This window comes from Pseudorca crassidens, chromosome 9 (assembly GCF_039906515.1).
Source record: "Pseudorca crassidens isolate mPseCra1 chromosome 9, mPseCra1.hap1, whole genome shotgun sequence".
NCBI classification, from domain to species: domain Eukaryota; kingdom Metazoa; phylum Chordata; class Mammalia; order Artiodactyla; family Delphinidae; genus Pseudorca; species Pseudorca crassidens.
The window spans coordinates 89,533,620-89,552,824 of NC_090304.1; the positions used below are offsets into that span (position 1 = coordinate 89,533,620).

The 19,205-nt window shown below is 40.0% G+C and overlaps 2 protein-coding genes across 4 annotated transcripts; one reads left to right on the top strand and one right to left on the bottom strand.

Annotated features, from left to right (window-relative positions):
* Positions 1–840: 840 nt before the first annotated feature.
* Positions 841–5,672, bottom strand: FDXACB1 (ferredoxin-fold anticodon binding domain containing 1). Its single transcript, XM_067750987.1, has 5 exons — positions 5,429–5,672; positions 5,037–5,193; positions 3,971–4,174; positions 3,651–3,809; positions 841–2,902 (listed from the first exon to the last, which is right to left on the bottom strand). The coding sequence occupies exons 1-5, from the start codon at positions 5,598–5,600 to the stop codon at positions 1,720–1,722; spliced, it is 1,875 nt and encodes a 624-aa protein (XP_067607088.1). The 5' UTR covers positions 5,601–5,672; the 3' UTR covers positions 841–1,719.
* Positions 5,434–10,879, top strand: CFAP68 (cilia and flagella associated protein 68). Of its 3 annotated transcripts, XM_067750993.1 has the most exons (4): positions 5,444–6,290; positions 8,312–8,542; positions 9,082–9,148; positions 9,570–10,879. In XM_067750993.1, the coding sequence occupies exons 1-4, from the start codon at positions 6,249–6,251 to the stop codon at positions 9,737–9,739; spliced, it is 510 nt and encodes a 169-aa protein (XP_067607094.1). In that variant the 5' UTR covers positions 5,444–6,248; the 3' UTR covers positions 9,740–10,879. The 3 variants fall into 3 exon arrangements, with proteins under 3 accessions (XP_067607093.1, XP_067607095.1, XP_067607094.1); XM_067750992.1 differs by having other exon boundaries at positions 5,434–6,290; positions 9,082–9,705; XM_067750994.1 differs by lacking the exon at positions 9,082–9,148 and having other exon boundaries at positions 5,439–6,290.
* The last annotated feature ends 8,326 nt before the right edge of the window (positions 10,880–19,205 follow it).

The window sequence follows — 19,205 nt, forward strand, 5'->3', positions numbered from 1 at the left end:
GAATATTATCTATGGCCCTTGAGGAGGAACTAAATGTACTTGACTTTTTTTATGGCTAAACTATCATAATTTTGTCTTACATGACTGTTTTCCTTTGTTTCTGCATTTTCTCATTTCTCAGGTTAAATCTGCTCTTTGGTGGACTTCCCTAATGGTACAGTTGTTAAGACTCCGCTCTTCCATTGCAGCAGACGCAGGTTCGATCCCTGGTCAGGGAATTAAGATCCTGCTAGGCCACGCGGCCAAAACAAAAAAACAAAACAAAAAAACTACTCTTTAGAGTTCGGGGAAGGCCTAGGAGGCTAAAGCTTTTCTGCAAACAAGAGGCAGGAGACTCGGAGAGGGTGGGGGAATCTGTCTTCAGGAAGGCCCTGCAGGGTCTGCTTGGTTTCACATGTACCAGGCACTACTGGGGATGGAAGAAAGCTATAAATCACATTACCTGCCCTCGAGTAGCTTTAAGTCTATGTGGAGAGCTAAGCAATACATATGTCCATAAGAGATCCCTTGATTCTTCACTCCCCAAACTTACTCCCATGCCAGTTTTCCTATTCTGATTAAAAACACTTCTATTCTCCCAGTTGCTTGGGTCAAAAACCTAGGGATTCTGTTTGATTCCTCTATTTCTCTAACTCCAAAACATTCATGCATGCACATATATTTAAATCATCAGTAAGTTCTTCTAATTATTACCCAGTCCAAACACTTTTTACCACCCTGGTCCAGGTCACCATCATATCTTGGTTGCATTATTATAATAACCTCCTAATTTGTTTCTTTGCTTCGATTCTTGCCTTTCCACATGCTCTTCTCCAAATGCAAGAATAAATAGACAACATATTAAATCAACTATACTTCAATTAAAAAATTTTTTTAAAGGAATTAATAAGACAGTTATTTCCTTCACAGAGTTTACAATATAGCTCCAATTGGTGGAGCCTAACTATTAATTAACAGGAACATACATTAATGCACATTATAGCACCCCATTCTGCAGAGTCCTGGGCTGAGCCAATCTCCCAAAGTCCCTTAGAGATGCTTACAACAGAAGTCCTAAAACCTAGGGGGGAAAAGTGTAAAGTTAATCACAGTTCAGAGATTACTGTTGAAAAAACTATGGAAGGAAAAGTAAAGTAACAAAGTGGCAGAAAGAACAGGGGCTTTTGAGTCAGACAGACCTAGGTGTGAGCTCTAAGTGAGACACTTACTTAGTTCCATGACTTTAACAGCAGTCAACCACAGAATAAACATGATGACGATACCAATAATACGGGACACTTGCAACTTTTACCCAAGGTAATAAATGCCGGTCTGTCTGACTCTAAAAACTATTCTCAATGATTTAGAGAGATGATATGATAGAGTTAAGGAAAGAGGAATTGACAATTCGGAAAATATATTTATAAATATATTTGACGAGACACTCAAATTCTACTGCTTCAGCATTACAGCATCTAGTGTATAAGATGCTGTTTTGTTTGTTTTCCTAGTCATTACTCACGAACAAAATATTGCACAACTCCAAAGGTCACCACTCACATTATAGTCTGTAAACTTTAAGTGATCGAGTCACAGATATGTTTAAAGTCAACCATCAGTAGCTATAGTCACAAAGTAAAAGATTTAAAAAAAAAAAAGTCTGGAAAGAACTACAGGTTACAAATTGGTCTTTTTCATCCACACCTGTGAGGATCACTATGTAGAGATGAATTTACTAAACTACCTAGGTATCACATGTAGTCGTTGTTGAATCTCCTTCCTTAGCTGGGACTGCATTGATGCTACCTGCTGCTGGGTAAGGGCCTTGTCACAGGTCTGGTAGGTCAATCTATAGCAGAGGCTGACCTGTTCCGTCTTTGGATGCTGAAAACGACTAAGGAATTGTATGGATATGACAGTGTCCTGTGACACTGCTCGGGCCACAGTGTGAAACTCTACTTCATCAAATCTTTTCTTTGTATCTAACCAAAAACTAATATCATGCACATAGTATGGAGGATATAGGGAATAGCTTTTAAAGGGTTCTATTTTCCCAGGGGCAAAATTCTTCAGGAAACGATTATCAAAGGTCCACAACATTCTCCAATCAGAGATACCCCAGACAAGCATGGCTAATAGGTCCAAGTTCATAGACACACACACAAAACACTGGTCTTTGTGTATGATGCTTGTAGCAGATGTGGTAACAGACCCAATAATCAAATCCTTCACACAATCTGGGCCAAAATTTTGAGACTTCACAGTAATCATATAATCTTCCCCAGGTGGCTGAAAGACAAATTCCACTGAACTGCCCAGCTTAGAGCCCTTGAGCAATGTCTGGGTCAGAAGGCTATCTAGAATGCCCTTCAGATGATCCAGTAGTGACTGAAGACAGCCATCCTTCAGATTTTTATTAAATCCAAGGATAAACAAAGTCTCATGAAATGCTGGCATTGTGAAAGGTGAGATGCGGCACTTCTGAAAGACAGGTCCACTGAGGATGTACAGAGAACCTGGGAGGAAGTCTGGTGCTTGGATTAGAGCCTGAACATGAACTAGAAGAGAAGGTCTAAGGCAGACCTTGGCCTGGCTATACGTTCCTTCCTGAGCTTCTTCCTTACTGTCTCTTCTAGGGTTCTTGGGAAGGCTGAGTTCTGAAAATGACACTAGAAAATCCTCCATGTCTTCTGTTGTCCCACCAGTGAGGGACTCAAAATTTGAGTTATCTTCATGGAGACTAATCCAAAAGGCAGATGATAGGATGTCACAGTGGCAGGAAGTGAGAACACTGGTGTCTCCCTGTGGCAGCAAAGGGGAAGAACACTTCAGCCTTTTTAGAGGGAAAGCTTTCCCCAATTCAGCAATGAGTTTCTCATTTATGGTTTTGATAGGATGATATGAAGGTGCTTCTAGGAAACCCCTGTTTAAACACACACAAAAATAAACTTCTTTAACTTAAAATTATTAATAATTATAACGTAGCTAGAATTAAAAGCACAAATAGCTGTATAGAAAAGAATTATTCTTAAGTTGATCTGGAAAGGAAACAAAGAAATCATCTACCATAAAGAGAGATATGTGTTTCAGAACTCTGACAGCCTACAATAAACCAGAAAATACGACAATTTAAAAAAAAAATTTATTAGAGTACAGTTGATTTAAAATGTTGTATTAGTTTCAGGTGTACAGCAAAGTGAATCAGTTATACATATACGTATATCCACTCTTTTTTAGATTCTTTTCCCGTATAGGCCATTACAGAGTGTTGAGTAGAGTTCCCTGTGCTATACAGTAGGTCCTTATTAGTTATCTATTTTATATATAGTAGTGTGGATATGTCAATCCCAATCTCCCAATTTATCACCCCACCTTATCCCCTGGTAACCATAAGTTTGTTTTCTACATCTGTAACTCTATTTCTGTTTTGTAGATAAGTTCATTTGCACCCCTTTTTTTAGATTCCACATATAAGTGATATCATATGATATTTGCAGAAAATATGACAATTTTTAATTCTAAAGAGACTTGTGCAGGCCAGACTGACAAGTATTCACAGCATGACATCATTAACAATTAATGTGGCATCCATTCAATGTATGGTTGCCTGATTATCAAGCCAATCAGGATACAACTAGAGATAGAAGTGATTTCTGGTAAAATCAGGTTACCTGTTCAGCTTTCCTACAAGTACTTCTGGTTCTAGAAAAGAAAACCACTGGTCACCCAGTTTGATCCTGGAAATTCTTGGTTGCAAACCTTCATAGGGTAAGCTCCGGGTAAAGATATGGTTCAAAGCACCTTCTACATGAAAGGACTTATCTTGACTCCTGGCAAAATAGACAGCAATTATTAAGACTGTCATTATTAAAGAAAGCAAGTATTTCTAGAGACTGAATCAAGAAATAGACAAGGAAAAAGTATGTCTCTGAGATTTTTTTTATCATTAGTGAGAGAGATGGAAAAGGCTTAGAACTCTGTTATTACTTACCTATATCCAGTGCACTTGTACCCTGGCACAGCCTCACAGCTGAAGGGATGCACATCACTTAAAATGAATCCCCCTAGAGCTGCCATAGCAACCACTTGCCAACTGTTGTGCCATTCTCTCATGGGCTTATCAGCAGGAGTCCCACCTTGTCCTCTACACAATGCCACATGGACTTCTCCTTCCTCTGCAAGAACATCTGCACAGCTAACGGGGGTAGGGAAACACCAGCCGTTTATCAGAAACAAGTACAAGTTACCATAGGAGTTAGCTGTATATATATGGTTTGGTTGTTAAATAGTTAAAATCAAATCATATCTATTTGCAAAGGTCTATTAGACTTCAAACATGCAAAAAAAAGTAGCTGGAAGTAAACAAGAATTTAAATTCAATGTTCAACTCATAACTGATACTAGTGGCTGACAACAGAGTTATCCAACGTTGTTTTTGTATTGTACATCTATATCTCATTGAAAAGTCAATGTCTGCAAAGTTCCTATATGTGATTCAGCGATCAGGCTGTTCTTCCCCACTTAGAAAGTTGTTCTTTTCACTCCCCTCCTGCCTGTTAACTTAAAATACTGCCTCTGTGAAAAGTTTCATGACAACTATGAGCCAAAGAGACCTCCATTAGTATCATGTGTTATTGTATAATAGTATAAAGCACTGTTTTGCGTTCACAATAATTTTATGAGGTAGTTACTGTTAATATCTTCAGTTTATGGATGAGGAAGCAAAAGCAAGTAAGGATCAAGTAAACTTAATCCCCAAAATCACAAAACTATTAAGTGGTGGGCGGGGATTTGAATGCAGGCAGTCTGGCTCCTCAATTAGACTATACTACCATCATTTCCCATTATCAAAAATAGATGATCCTCCCTTTGCCGAACGAACAGTACATTATGAGTACTTTTATTTAGCATTAAGGTTAAATGTCTGCCTTTCCAACTAGATTGTGGGTTCCTTTGGAGCATTATATTCTCTTGTACGCCATATTTCCCAGACTACCATGTTTGAGCGCAGTAACTATGTAATGTACCTCTTAAACATTTCACTTCTGAGTGCTCACCTCTGGAAAAACTTGGCAAGCAGTTCCCTGTTCTTAGCTACTCCAGCTTTGCGTCCACAGTGCGGAAAGTTAAAATAAATTCGATCAAACTCTCTGTCTTGCAGTTCAAAGGCATCTACCAGCTGGGTGCAGTCCACACCAAAGCGTACCTCGGTACCTGGAACGAAATATAGACAGAAAGATGTCTTAAGACCTGGAACGAGAGAAAACCCCTCCGTAACCTGAACCATGCAAAACAACCCAGGTCTAGGCACACAGCAGGCTCTCTGTAAATGTCCACGTAAAGACCAAGAGCAACCCCCAGATTCCTTGAATTCCCCACGTGCCCACCCTTTCCACTTTGGGCGGTGCCACAGCTGGGCGGGGCTTCACGGAGGGGTGGGTCTCGCTACCTCGCTCGCGCAGGCGCTGCAGATTCTCCCGGGCCAGCGGATCCCGGGCCAAGTCGGCCGGGCGCTGGAGACAGGTGGCAGTTATACTGGTGCTCGGATCCAGGGTCTCGCTCAGAGCGGCGGCGAAGGAGAAATTCCCCTCCCCAACCAACAGGAGGCGCCGAGGGGCCATGGCCTCAACGTGCTCACAGCTCGCGTTCTCGGAGGCGCTCCTTTTTACGTCACTTCCTTCGCCGGTTTCTTGCGGCCCCACCTCTTTACCCGTCGCTGGTTGATGACGCTCTAGAGCGCCCGGTTGTCTTGACAGTCTGGTGCAGCAACATCCGAGGAGGAAAATATCCCTGAGTGCAAAAGCGATACCCCGACCGCCCCGTTCCCTCACTCCCTCACCCTATCGGAAGTGTTAAAATAGATGCCTTTGGGCTTCACTGGTGGCGCAGTGGTTGAGAGTCCGCCTGCCGATGCAGGGGATACGGGTTCGTGCCCCGGTCCGGGAAGATCCCACATGCCGCGGAGCGGCTGGGCCCGAGAGCCATGGACGCTGAGCCTGCGCGTCCGGAGCCTGTGCTCCGCAACGGGAGAGGCCACAACAGTGAGAGGCTCGCGTACCGGAAAAAAAAAAAAAAAGATGCCTTTGAGCCCTGAGCGACTTCATCACACCTGTATGAGGTCACAAGCAGTCACTAGTGCCGAGGGACAGGTCGAAGGTGAGGCGAGTTCTGAGTGAAGGAAGCAGGGCCGGGCTGAGGCCAAGAAGAGGTTGGGCTGTGTCCTGCATCCTGACACAGAGGATTTTCTAACAGCCTTCATCTCATCCGAAATGACTGCAACCCATTGTTACTGCTGTTCGGAATTTCTCCAGGTGCTTCTATTTCCTACCTTTTATTCATTCAAGAAATGTTGAGTGTCTGTTATGTGCCAGGCCTGTGAGAGCAGTTAGATATATGGAGGAACAAGATGTGGCCTGTGATTTCACCAAGCTTGTAGTCTGGTGGAGGATGCACAGCAAAAGAGGCAATTCTGATTTAGTGGGATGCAGTGCTATGAATGGAGTAATTCAGGGTGCTGTGGGAGCACACAGAGGGGAACCTTACCAAGTTTGGGGGTGAAGTGGAAAGATTCCCTGGATGAAGTGCACCTGGGTTGAAAGCTAAAGGGAGGAAAGTACACCTTACCTGAGTCAAGAGGAGTGAAGAGGCAGAAGGAACAATACATGCACAAGCATGATGGAAAAACAACAGCTGAGTTTGGCTGAAATGTACTTTGAGGGAGAGTGGGTAACAGATGAGACGGAAAAGTTAAGCAGGGACCAGGTCATATAGACATTTTAACAACCTTGAACCTTGCTCTGAAAACAGTGGCCAGCCAGTGAAAGATTTTAAATAGAAAGATGACACAATTAGATTTTCATTTTCAAAAATTCTGCTTTCTTATGGAGAAATGATAGGAGGAGAAAAAGGCGGATGGCAAGGAGGTCAGAGAGAAGGCTACTGCAGTAATGGAAACTAAGGCTGATAGTGATCTGAACTGGAACTTGGCAGTGGAGATGGAGGGTAGTGGACTGATTCAAAAATCAACAAGACCTAGTGACTGAGAATGGATGTAGGGAGTTGAAAGAGAAATCAGAGTCTAGGATAAGCCCCAGGTTTCAGACTTGGACAACTGAGTGGGTGGTGATGTCTGTCCTTACAGCCCCAGGGACGGTGTCATCTTGGTTTGCAGTCTGAGTACTTGGTCTGTTGGGCTTTGTAGGACCAGGTACTCTTTAGTCATCATGCTGTTTGTTGACATCAGTGTGTGCATCTTTCTTCACAAAGGCACATGGTGTGAGAGCAGTTACCTTTAAACCTACAGTGTTGGCTTTGTCTCTACCTGTGGAAAAGTGGGTGGGTGGTGACTCCCAAATCATGGCCATCTGGTGATCTGGGTGATCTATATTCTTTCTGTGCTTGGAGAACTGGGAGGGCCAGGTTTGGTAACATCTCTTCCTTTAAAGAACATGGAACAGCAGAGTAAGGTTTTCTGTCACTCTACTATAAAATCTTCAGACAACACAAGCTCCTCAACTTCAAATTACTCAGCTTCAGGGGAGGTATTGTCTTGCTCCTAAACCAAGGGACCAGACTCATCTTTTAACCAAAAGTAAACATGGTTAGGCTTCTGATTACTTACAAAAAATTGAAATTCAGACATTGGTCATCTGGTATGTGCCAAGTACTATTGATTAGGAGGGTAAACAGAAGGAGAGGATACGGTAATGAAAAAGACACAGATCCTGTCCTCAAGGGATCAGTGTAGGAGATTCCACGCTTCCTTGAAGAACTCTAACATATGGTATAAATTTATAAATATATAAAGATGTGAACATGAAGTTCTGTGTGAGACAAGTGAAAGAGAAGTTAACTTGAGGGAAGGCATCATGAAAAGGGAATGGCACATCCTGAGAAGTGACATTTGATCTGGGCCCAGAGGGAAGGAAACTGTCATTTATTGATCATTTATTGTATTATCTAGTTATCCAACTCTCATTTCTTCCTGTTCCCTTTGACGATAGCAATACTCTTAGTCCTTAAATTCCTACATCTCAAAATTACCAGAACATTTTCTAGTTCTCCATATAGTATTGGGGGTACTGAAGTTCTCCTGTCTTTTACGGCGGGGGGGACATTTAATCTATATAGTCACCTACTACTGCTGATTGAGAGGGCAGGTCAAAGGATTCATGAACTTGGAGAGAAAGAAACTGAACCACAACAATTAAACTGGGAGGAAAGCCTAGATTCTTAGAAGGTGTTATGTTATGCTTGGCGAAGGAAGAGAAAGGGAGGCCTTTTCTCCTCTCTGGTTTGTGCAACAAGCTTTTCTATTCCTGCCTTTTCCCAGAGAGAGTTCCTCAGCTCATTCCTTACAAACCCACACCGTGGCAGCCTCGTTAATGCAGATGGCCATGCTGAAGTGTGGACAGATTGGAATGATATGTCCAAGTTTTTCCAGTATGGATGGAGATGTACCACTAATGAAGATGCCTATTCAAACCGTACCCTCATGGGCAACTGGAACCAGGAGAGATATGACCTAAAGCATATCGTGCAGCCCAAACCCTTGCCTTCCCAGGTAATCGAACTTTCTCTTCTTTGTTTCCTTCTGTTAGAAAAGGAAATACCAATGACCATTTGAGAGTCAGGAATCTGATAACTTCCAATGCTGAGATCTCTCAGACTTCTGTTCATTGAGTGGTTGGGAAAGGGCAACAGTCCTCAGCTGGAATGCCTATCCCACTTTACTATCAAGTTGACCATTATATTATTGTAAGGTAATGAAAGGATGGGTAGCATGCTTTTTCTCTTGCTTCTCTTTGGACTTCATCAATCTACAGAAATATATATATATATAATGTCTTCTGACTCAGGGTAGCTTCTTCCCTGGTCCCTGCCTACCTAGACTTGTTGTTTATCTGCATCTTTCCCTTAAATCTCCTAAACAAACAAACCAACAAAGGATGTGAACATTAGTAGGATATAGGCTAATGACATATAGACTTATAGTCAATCTAAAATATGACACAGCCTGTTAGAATTCATGTCATTGTATCCTGTATTTCCCAGTATTGGTTATAGACTCTGTATTTTTAATCTACTACTTTTTCTTTGCAGTTTGGACACTATTTTGAAACGACATATGATACAAGCTACAACAAAAAAATACCACTTTCAACCCATAGTAGGTGGACTATCTTTTTTTTTTTTTTTTTTCAATACACGGGCCTCTCACTGTTGTGGCCTGTCCCGTTGCGGAGCACAGGCTCAGCGGCCATGGTTCACAGGCCTAGCTGCTCCGCGGCATGTGGGATCTTCCCGGACCGGGGCACGAACCCGTGTCCCCTGCATCGGCAGGTGGACTCTCAACCACTGCGCCACCAGGGAAGCCCTAGACTATTCTTTTTAATTCTTATATTCTCAGGACCTAACTAAATGCTTGGAACATAGAAGGAACACAAATAAAAGTAAATTGAATGAGTGAGTAAATGAATGAATGAGTGAATGATTTCTCTGTTTTCTCAATTTTGACATGATTCACTGTCTATTCCCTCAGAAATAAGAATGAGATTGGTTACTAAGACTCCTCTTTTCTCTTCCCTCAGGGTTTAAGCGAGAGCCTCACTGGTTCCCAGGACATCAACCTGAGCTGGTTCCTCCTCCATACAAATGCACAGAAAAGTCAACTTACATGAGTAGCTATTCAGAGCCTCACATTGAGCATCACTCTGTGTGTGTGTGGAATCCTAATAACTGCCAATTTCAGAGTCCATGATGCTAAGAAAGAATAAGGTTCATTTTTCCAGTGTAGAGTGTAGGAAGGAGCACATTCTAAGAACAACTAAGAATTTAGCTGACTGTAGCACAATCTTACTCTCTGAATAAATAAAGCACAAAAAAATATTCTCTATTCCTTTTTTTTAAACCAAAATTTAAATGTCAAATTTAAGTTAATTATTTCTACTCTTAGGTCTACATTACGGGTGTTGTAGGAAGGCATTAAAAAGAATTATTTCTCTCAAATCTACAGCCACTCTGCTTTTCCCTGCCTTCCATCAGGGGCGGAACTGCAGAATCCATCATGACTTAGGATACATTTGGCTAGATGCTTTCTAGATGTGAGCCTGGTAGTCATGGTCAGATAGTTTACATTTACTGTGACCTTAATGAATATATCCCCTCTTAAGGACTAGAAAAAGAAAAATAACTGTTTATTATTATAGAAGATTTAAAACATACAAAAGTAGACAGAATGGTATAAAGAACTCCCATGTACCATTACCCACCTTCAACAATGGTTATAACCAATCTTATCTATCCCTATCTACTTTCTCTATTTTTAAATTTTTCTCAGAAATTATATCATTTCATCTATAAATAGTTCAGTTTATATCTAAAAAAGATAAGGACTGTCCATTTTTTACTCCCCCACAAAAGTCACCTAAGAAAACTTGATCAAACAAAAGGGAGTTATTTATTAAGCCTTTGGCAAGGAAGAACCTCAACTTGACACAGTCTTGATAATGATTGAAAAGGGTGATGTTAGGGTAGGGTATTTTTAGGAATTTGGGATGACTCAGCTGCTTTAAGATGGGTCTTGCATTGTGGGGAACTGGCAGCGATTGAGAAAATGTTGTGAATAGTTTAGGGTTGGTGAACACTGGGAGACAATAGTCTTAACATGGCTAAACATCAGTATTTTCCAATTTTTTTGCTCTCCTGTTTAAGATAACAATATAATATTTGAGGGATATCTCCCATATATTACCTTCCAAACCTTCATTATTTTATGTTACGGGTATAAATATGGAATTATGTTATATATGATGTTAGGTACTGACAAAGTTTTATTTTTTTTCTGTATGGCTATCCAGTTGTCCCCATATTAGTTATTAAAAAGACCATACTTTCTTCACTGCTCTTCAAAGCCATTTTTTTTTCATTTTAACATCTTTATTGGAGTATAATTGCTTTACAATGGTATGTTAGTTTCAGCTTCACAACAAAATGAATCAGTTATATATATACATATGTTCCCATATCTCTTCCCGCTTGCGTCTCCCTCCCTCCCACCCTCCCTATCCCACCCCTCCAGGCGGTCACAAAGCACCGAGCTGATCTCCCTGTGCTATGCGGCTGCTTCCCACTAGCTATCTACCTTACGTTTGGTAGGGTATATATGTCCATGCCTCTCTCTCGCTTTGTCACAGCTTACCCTTCCCCCTCCCCATATCCTCAAGTCCATTCTCTAGTAGGTCTGGGTCTTTATTCCTGTCTTACCCCTAGGCTCTTCATGACATTTTTTTTCTTAAATTCCATATATATGTGTTAGCATATGGTATTTGTCTCTATCTTTCTGACTTACTTCACTCTGTATGACAGACTCTAAGTCTATCCACCTCATTACAAATAGCTCAATTTCGTTTCTTTTTATGGCTGAGTAATATTCCATTGTATATATATGCCACATCTTCTTTATCCATTCATCCGATGATGGACACTTAGCTTGTTTCCATTACTGGGCTATTGTAAATAGAGCTGCAATGAACATTTTGGTACGTGACTCTTTTTGAATTATGATTTTCTCAGGGTATATGCCCAGTAGTGGGATTGCTGGGTCATATGGTAGTTCTATTTTTAGTTTTTTAAGGAACCTCCATACTGTTCTCCATAGTGGCTATATCAATTTACATTCCCACCAACAGTGCAAGAGGGTTCCCTTTTCTCCACACCCTCTCCAGCATTTATTGTTTCTAGATTTTTTGATGATGGCCATTCTGACTGGTGTGAGGTGATACCTCATTGTAGTTTTGATTTGCATTGCTCTAATGATTAGTGATGTCGAGCATCCTTTCATGTGTTTGTTGGCAATCTGTATATCTTCATTGGAGAAATGTCTATTTAGGTCTTCTACCCATTTTTGGATTGGGTTGTTTTTTTTTTTTGATATTGAGCTGCATGAGCTGCTTGTAAATTTTGGAGATTAATCCTTTGTCAGTTGCTTCATTTGCAAATATTTTCTCCCATTCTTAGGGTTGTCTTTTCGTGTTGTTTATGGTTTCCTTTGCTGTGCAAAAGCTTTTAAGTTTCGTTAGGTCCCTTTTTTTTTTTAATTTCCATTTCTCTAGGAGGTGGGTCAAAAAGGATCTTGCTGTGATGTATGTCAGAGAGTGTTCTGCGTATGTCTTCCTCTAAGAGTTTTATAGTGCCTGGCCTTACGTTTAGGTCTTTAATCCATTTTGAGTTTATTTTTGTGTATGGTGTTAGGGAGTGTTTTAATTTCATTCTTTTACATGTAGCTGTCCAGTTTTCCCAGCACCACTTATTGAAGAGGCTGTCTTTACTCCATTGTATATTCTTGCCTCCTTTATCAAAGATAAGGTGACCATATGTGCATGGGTTTATCTCTGGGCTTTCTCTCCTGTTCCATTGAACTATATTTCTGTTTTTGTGCCTGTACCATACTGTCTTGATTACTGTAGCTTTGTAGTATAGTCTAAAGTCCAGGAGCCTGATTCAGCATATCTTTTATTGTGATAAAATATACATAACATAAAATGTACCATTTTGGGACTCCCCTGGTGGTGCAGTGGTTAAGAATTCACCTGCCAATGCAGGGGACTCTTGTTCAAGCTCTGGCCCAGGAAGATCCCACATGCCACGGAGCAACTAAGCCCATGAGCCACAACTGCTGAGGCTGTGTGCCACAACTGTGGCCCAATACAGCTCTAGGTGAGCACCTAGAGCCCGTTCTCCACAGCAAGAGAAGCCACCGCAATGAGAGGCCCACGCACCGTAACGAAGGGTAGCCCCAGCTCGCTGCAACTAGAGAAAGCCCACCTGCAGCAATGAAGACTCAATGCAGCCAAAAATAAATTAAAAATAAATTTTAAAAAATGTTTTAACTTTGTTTTGTTTTGTTTTCGGGTTTTTTTTGCGTTACTCAGGACTCTCACCGCTGTGGCCTCTCCCGTTGCGGAGCACAGGCTCCGGATGCGCAGGCTCAGTGGCCGTGGCTCACGGGCCCAGCTGCTCCACAGCATGTGGGATCTTCCCGGACTGGGGCACGAACCTGTGTCCCCTGCATCGGCAGGTGGACTCTCAACCACTGCGCCACCAGGGAAACTCTTAACTGTTTTTAAGTATACAATTCAGTAGCATTAAATACATTCATAATGTTGTGCAACCATCACCACTATCCGTTTCCAGAACTTTTTCATCATCACAAACTGATTCTCTGTACCAATTAAGCAATAATTCCTCATTCCCCTCTTCTCTTGTCCATGGTAACCTCTATTTTCTGTCTCCATGAATTTGCCTATTATAAGTACCTCATATGAGTGGAATAATACAATATTTTTCTTTTTGTCTCTAGCTTATTTCGCTCAGCATCTTTTCAAGGTTCATCCATGTTACAGCATGTATCCTTTTTAAGACTAAGTCATACTCCATTGTATGTATAATACCACATTTTGCTTCTCTATTCATTTGTTAATAGACACTTGGGTTGTTTTCACCTTTTGGCTAGTGTGAATAATGCTGCTCTGAACATTGGTGCACAAATATTTGTTTGAATCCCTGCTTTCAATTCTTTTGGGTATACACCCAGAAGTGGAATTGCCGGATCATATGGTAATTCTGTTTAACAGTTTGGAAATGCCAGTTTTCCATAGTGGCTGCACTTTTTTACATTCCTACCAGTAATGCACAAGGGTTCCAATTTCTCCACATCTTTACCAACACTTATTTTCTGGTGTTTTGTTTGTTTGTTTTCATTTTATAATAGCCATCTTAGTGGGTGTAAAATGGTATCCCGCTGTGGTTTTGATTTGTATTTTCCTAATGGCTAGTGATCTTGAGCATCTTTTCATGTGCTTATCAGTTATTTGTATGTTGTCTTTGGAGAAATGTATATTCAAGTCCTTTGCTCCTTTTTGAATTGCGCTGTTTGCTTTTTTGTTGTTGAGTTGTACATGTTCTTTATATATCTTTATATATTCTGGATACTAATCCCTAATCAGATACTCTATGATTTGCAAATATTTTCTCTCATTCTGTAGGTTGTCCTTTCACTCTCTTGATAGTGTCCTTTGATGCACAAAAGTTTTCAGTTTTGATGAAGTCCAATTTATCTATTTTTTCTTTTATTGCCTAAACTTTTGGTGTCATATCCAATAATCATTGCTAAAATCAATGTTGTGAAGCTTTGTCTCTATGTTTTCTTCTTTTAGCTCTTATGATTAGGTGTTTGATCCTTTTTGAGTTAATTTTTGTATATTATATAAGGTAAGGGTCTAATTTCATTCTTTTGCATGTGGATATCCAGTTTTCCCAGCACCATGGGAAAAGACTGTCCTTTCCGCATTGAATGGTCTTGGTGCCTTTGTCAATAATCATTTGACTATATATGCAAGAGGTTATTTCTGGGCTCTCTATTCTATTCCTTGGTCTATGTCTGCCTTTATGCCAGTACCACACTTTTTTGATTATTGTATATATTTTTTGATTATTGTACTTTTGTAATAAGTTCTGAAATCAGGAAGTGTGAATCTTCCAAATTTTTTCCTCTTTTTCAAGACGGTTTTGGCTAATTCAGGCCCCTTTGAGATTCCATGCGAATTTTAGGGTGGAATTTTCTATCTCTGCAAAAAACATTATTGGAATTTTGATAAGAATTGCTTTGAATCTGTAGATCACTTTAGCTAGTATTGATATCTTAACAATATTAAGTTTTCCAATCCATGCACATAGACGTCTTTCCATTTATGTCTTCTTTAATTTATTTTAGCAATGTCTTCTAGTTTTTAGTGTACAAGTTTTTTGCCTCCTTAGTCGAGGTTATTCCTCGACTATTCCTCGAATATTTTATTCTTCCTGATGCTATTGTAAATGGAATTGTTTTCTTAATTTCCTTTTTGGATTATTCATTGTTATGTTTAGAAATGCAACTAATTTTTGTGTGTTTGTTGGTTTTATATCCTGCAATGTTGCTGAGCTTGTTTATTAGTTCTAATTTATATTTTTGGCAAAATCTTTAGGGTTTTCTATATGTAAGATCATGTCTTTTATAAATAGAAATAGTTTTACTTGTTTCTTTCCAACTTGGATGCTTTTCTTTTTCTTGCCTAATTGCTCTGGCTAGAACTTGCAATAATATATTGAATAGAAGTGGTAAAAGTGGACATCCCTGTCTTGATCCTAGTCTTAGAGGAAAGGCTTTCAATCTTCACCACTGAGTATGATGTTAGCTGTGGGTTTTTCATATATGGTTGAGGTAATTTCCTGATACCTACAACTGAGTTCATAATCTTCAGTCTCAAATTTGTCCATCTTATATATTTCATATCTTGGTGAATTCCATAGTTTTCTTTTATGTGTCTTAACCACTCTTTCTTATTTTTAATATTACATATTGCATAATAAATTCACACAGTTGTCAAAAACAGAAAGCAAGGAATTATTTTGAATCCCCCTTTCTCATCCTTCCCATTAAAACAGATACCAAGCCCTAGAAATTCTATCTCCACATTATGTCTTGATTATGTCCCTCTTTGTTACATCTCTATCGCCTTTGCCATATTCCACTTTCCCATTATTTCTCGCTCTTACCCTTTTGGTTGATGTCTCTATTTTCCATTTTGGTCTGTATTTATCAATCACTATATTGCTCCCAGATTAAGTCTAAAAATGCAGAGTGGATCATGCTACTCTCTTGGTTAAAATCTTTCACTGGCTTTTATAGCCTTCAAAATAAATTTCAAACTCCTTAGCAGAGTTTTCTCTACTTTCTGACTCTTATTCCTCATCTCCCACATTCCCTCTCATATATCTAGTGCTCCAACCAAACATAAATATCAATACCTGCCTGGGCACTTCATGCTGTTCCGCCTTCTAGATGCATTTTCTTCCCTCTTAACCTTGCTAAGTCCTATAAACCATTAAGAATTCAGTCAGACACCCACTAGGATGTCTATAACCAAAAAGATAAATAATTATAACTGTTGGTGAAGATATTGAGAGGTTGGAACCCTCATACACTGCTGGTGAGAATTTTAAATGGGCAGCTGGGCTTCCCTGGTGGCGCAGTGGTTAAGAATCTGCCTGCCAATGCAAGGGACATGGGTTCGAGCCCTGGTCCGAGAAGATCCCACATGCTGCGGAGCAGCTGAGCCCGTGCACCACAGCTGCTGAGCTTGCACTCTAGAGCCTGCAAGCCACAACTACTGAAGCCCGTACACCTAGAGCCCGTGCTCCTCAACAAGAGAAGCCACTGCAGTGAAGTCTGGGCACTGCAATGAAGAGTGGCCCCCGCTGGCCACAACTAGAGAAGGCCCGTGCACGGCAACAAAGACCCAACACAGCCAAAAATAAATAAAAATAAAATAAATTAATTTTTAAAAATGGGTAGCTGCCTTGGAAAATAGTCAGACAGTACCTCAAAAGGCTAGATGGAAAGTTACCATATAATCCAGCAATTCCACTCCTAGATATATACTCAAGAGAAATGAAAACATGTCCACACAAAAACTAGTACATGAATGTTCATAGCAGCATTATTCATAATAGACAAAAAGTGGAAGTAACTCAAATGTCCATCAATTGATGAATGGGTAAATAAAAGGCAGTAGATCCATGTAAAGAAATATTATTTGGCAATAGAAAGGAGTGAAGTACTGATACATGCAACCATATGGCGGATACTTTAAAACATTCTGCTATGTGAAAGAAGCTAGTCACATAGGGCCACGTACTGTATGATTCCACTTATATGAAATGTCCAAAATAGGCAAATACATAGAGACAGAATGTAGACTAGAGGTTGCCTAGGGCTGAGGGGTGGGCATTGGAGGGTGATAACTAATGGGCATAAGTTAGCATCTTGGCTAATTAAATGTCCTAAAATTGACTTTGGTGATGGATGTACAACTCTGTGAATATAAATAAAACCATTAAATTGTACACTTTCAATGGGTAAATAGTATAGTAATGAATGATATCTCAATAAAGCTGTTAAAAAATTTGGTCAGGGGTAACCATCTCCAGGATTCCTTCTATGTCCAGAGTAGGTAATCCTCTTAAGGGTCCCCATAACAGACATTTTGAGTGGACATCGTAGAAACTTGAAATCTACGTCTTTTTACTTGCCTGTTCTTCTGCTCAATTTTTAATTGTGTTAGGGCAAGAAAGCATGTCTTATTTTTGTAGCCAGCACATGGTAGGCACTCAAATAATTCTTGAATGAATAGTCATTGTAAGGGACTTCCCTGGTGGCGCAGTGGTTAAGAATCCGCCGGCCAATGCAGGGGACACAGGTTCGAGCCCTGGTCCGGGAAGATCCCACATGCTGCGGAGCAGCTAAGCCCATGCGCCACAGTTACTGAGCCCGTGCTCTAGAGCCCACGAGCCACAACTGCTGAAGCCCACGCGCCTAGAGGCCATGCTCCGCAGCAAGAGAAGCCACTGCAATGAGAAGTCCGTGCACCGCAACGAAGAGTAGCCCCCGTTCGCCACAACTAGAGAAAGCCCATGCACAGCAATGAAGACCCAATGCAGTCAAAAAAATAAAAAGAAATAAATTAATTAAAATATATATACATCAAAAAAATAGTCATTGTAAATCTTCAAAGCAAAGATCAAATCCAGTGCAATATTCAAATAAAATGTGAGGTATTAAATAGAATAGGATTTTTCTAAGCATGAAAATATGTATCATTCCCAAACCATTAGGCAAAACATCCATTTGGTTTCTAAATGTTACATCTTATTGAAATTATATGTATGTACTCTACACACATTTCCCAGATTTCTTCTTTAAAAAAAGATAGTTTAAAAAAGGTAAAGCGCTTCTTAGCACAGTGCATACCTAATAGTAAGTGCTTAATAAATGTTAGCTCATATTAAAAAAACAATAAATGCTAATTAAAATTGCCTCAACAAACTTCTGGCATAATTCAGACATAGGGAATGAAGTAGAATTATGGAAGAGCTAGCTATAAAGCTAAAGAAAAATCCCTCAAATATGCTAGACTAGAAAAGTCCTATACTAATAGCAGTGAACAAATAGCTATAGCAAAGCATGTGATCTGGAAAAGAATAACAACAAAAAATTAGTCTAACTTGGGGATGGTAATAATAAACAAAAAAGGTGACCCTGCACATTCTGAACAAATTTGTCAAAAACATAAATATCATACTCTAATAGACAAAGTGTGATTCATTTAAGATCAAATCATTAAGATTATGTCTGCTTGAGAAATCTGGTAATTCACTAAAATGATTAAAGCTGACACATGGTTTCCAGGGCATTCTTCAGTTTTTTACACTACTTAATTCAGCCTCAATCAGTTAAGGTGTTTTTGCATACCAGTAACATAAAACCCTCATCAAAAAAGATTAAACAAAAACGAGATGTAATAAGACATTGTGAAGTAAGGAAGCTCTAAAGGTGACCAGTTAAGCAGTTCAATGACCCATCAAGGTCTCGGAGTCTTACCATCTTCTTGCTCAGCCATCATCAGTATATCATGGATGCTCCCTCGTGATTTCCAGATGCCTACAGCAATCTGAGTATCACATTCTCATGCTCCAACATGCAGAGGAAGAAAAAAAATCAATCTCTCTCTCTGTCTCTGTCTCTCTCTTTCTCGCTGTCTCTCTCCCTCTCCCTCTTCCCTCCCTCCCTGTCTCTTTTTTGGCAAGTCTTTTTAAAGGTAAAAAGCTTTTCAAGAAGCATCTATAGCGAATTTCCTTCCTGTCTCATTGATCATAATTGGGTTGTAGCCCTTTCAAGACTAATCCCTACCGAAGGAAGGGAATTTCCGTGATTGATTTAGACCAACTCTGGCTGGAGCTTGGGAGAAAGAATATGGTGGATACCTAAACCAATCTGGGGTGCTGTTGGCAAGACTGAAGGTGGTAAATAGGTTACTTAGGCAGCCAACAACGTCTGCTACACAGCCATAAAAATTGGCTCTAAGTTTAGAGACATCTGACTTCTGGCTAGATCACAGCATTTCAGACTATTAGGAAGTTGTTTTTTAAGATAAAACATTTTGAACCTGTATAGATTTGCAATGTATATTGTCCTAGCTCCACACCCCTACAACATAAAAACTTTCGACAGTTGTTTCATGTGTCATATTTTAAAAGCATGGCCAATCCCCAAATTGTAGGTTTTGTGAAGGAAAGAGTCCTTGTGAGAAATCAGAAATCAGCTGGAAGAGGGTGCAGGAAAAATAAGA

Excerpts from the sequence above, each read along its gene's own strand:
- FDXACB1 (XM_067750987.1), bottom strand. The coding sequence starts at position 5,600 with ATGGCCCCTCGGCGCCTCCTGTTGGTTGGGGAGGGGAATTTCTCCTTC. Across the intron at positions 3,810-3,970 it reads TACAAGTGCACTGGATATAG|GAGTCAAGATAAGTCCTTTC; the intron begins GTAAGTAATAAC and ends CTATTTTGCCAG. Across the intron at positions 2,903-3,650 it reads CTTGTAGGAAAGCTGAACAG|GGGTTTCCTAGAAGCACCTT; the intron begins GTAACCTGATTT and ends GTGTTTAAACAG.
- CFAP68 (XM_067750992.1), top strand. The coding sequence starts at position 6,249 with ATGACTGCAACCCATTGTTACTGCTGTTCGGAATTTCTCCAG. Across the intron at positions 6,291-8,311 it reads GCTGTTCGGAATTTCTCCAG|AGAGAGTTCCTCAGCTCATT; the intron begins GTGCTTCTATTT and ends GCCTTTTCCCAG. Across the intron at positions 8,543-9,081 it reads CCAAACCCTTGCCTTCCCAG|TTTGGACACTATTTTGAAAC; the intron begins GTAATCGAACTT and ends TTTTCTTTGCAG.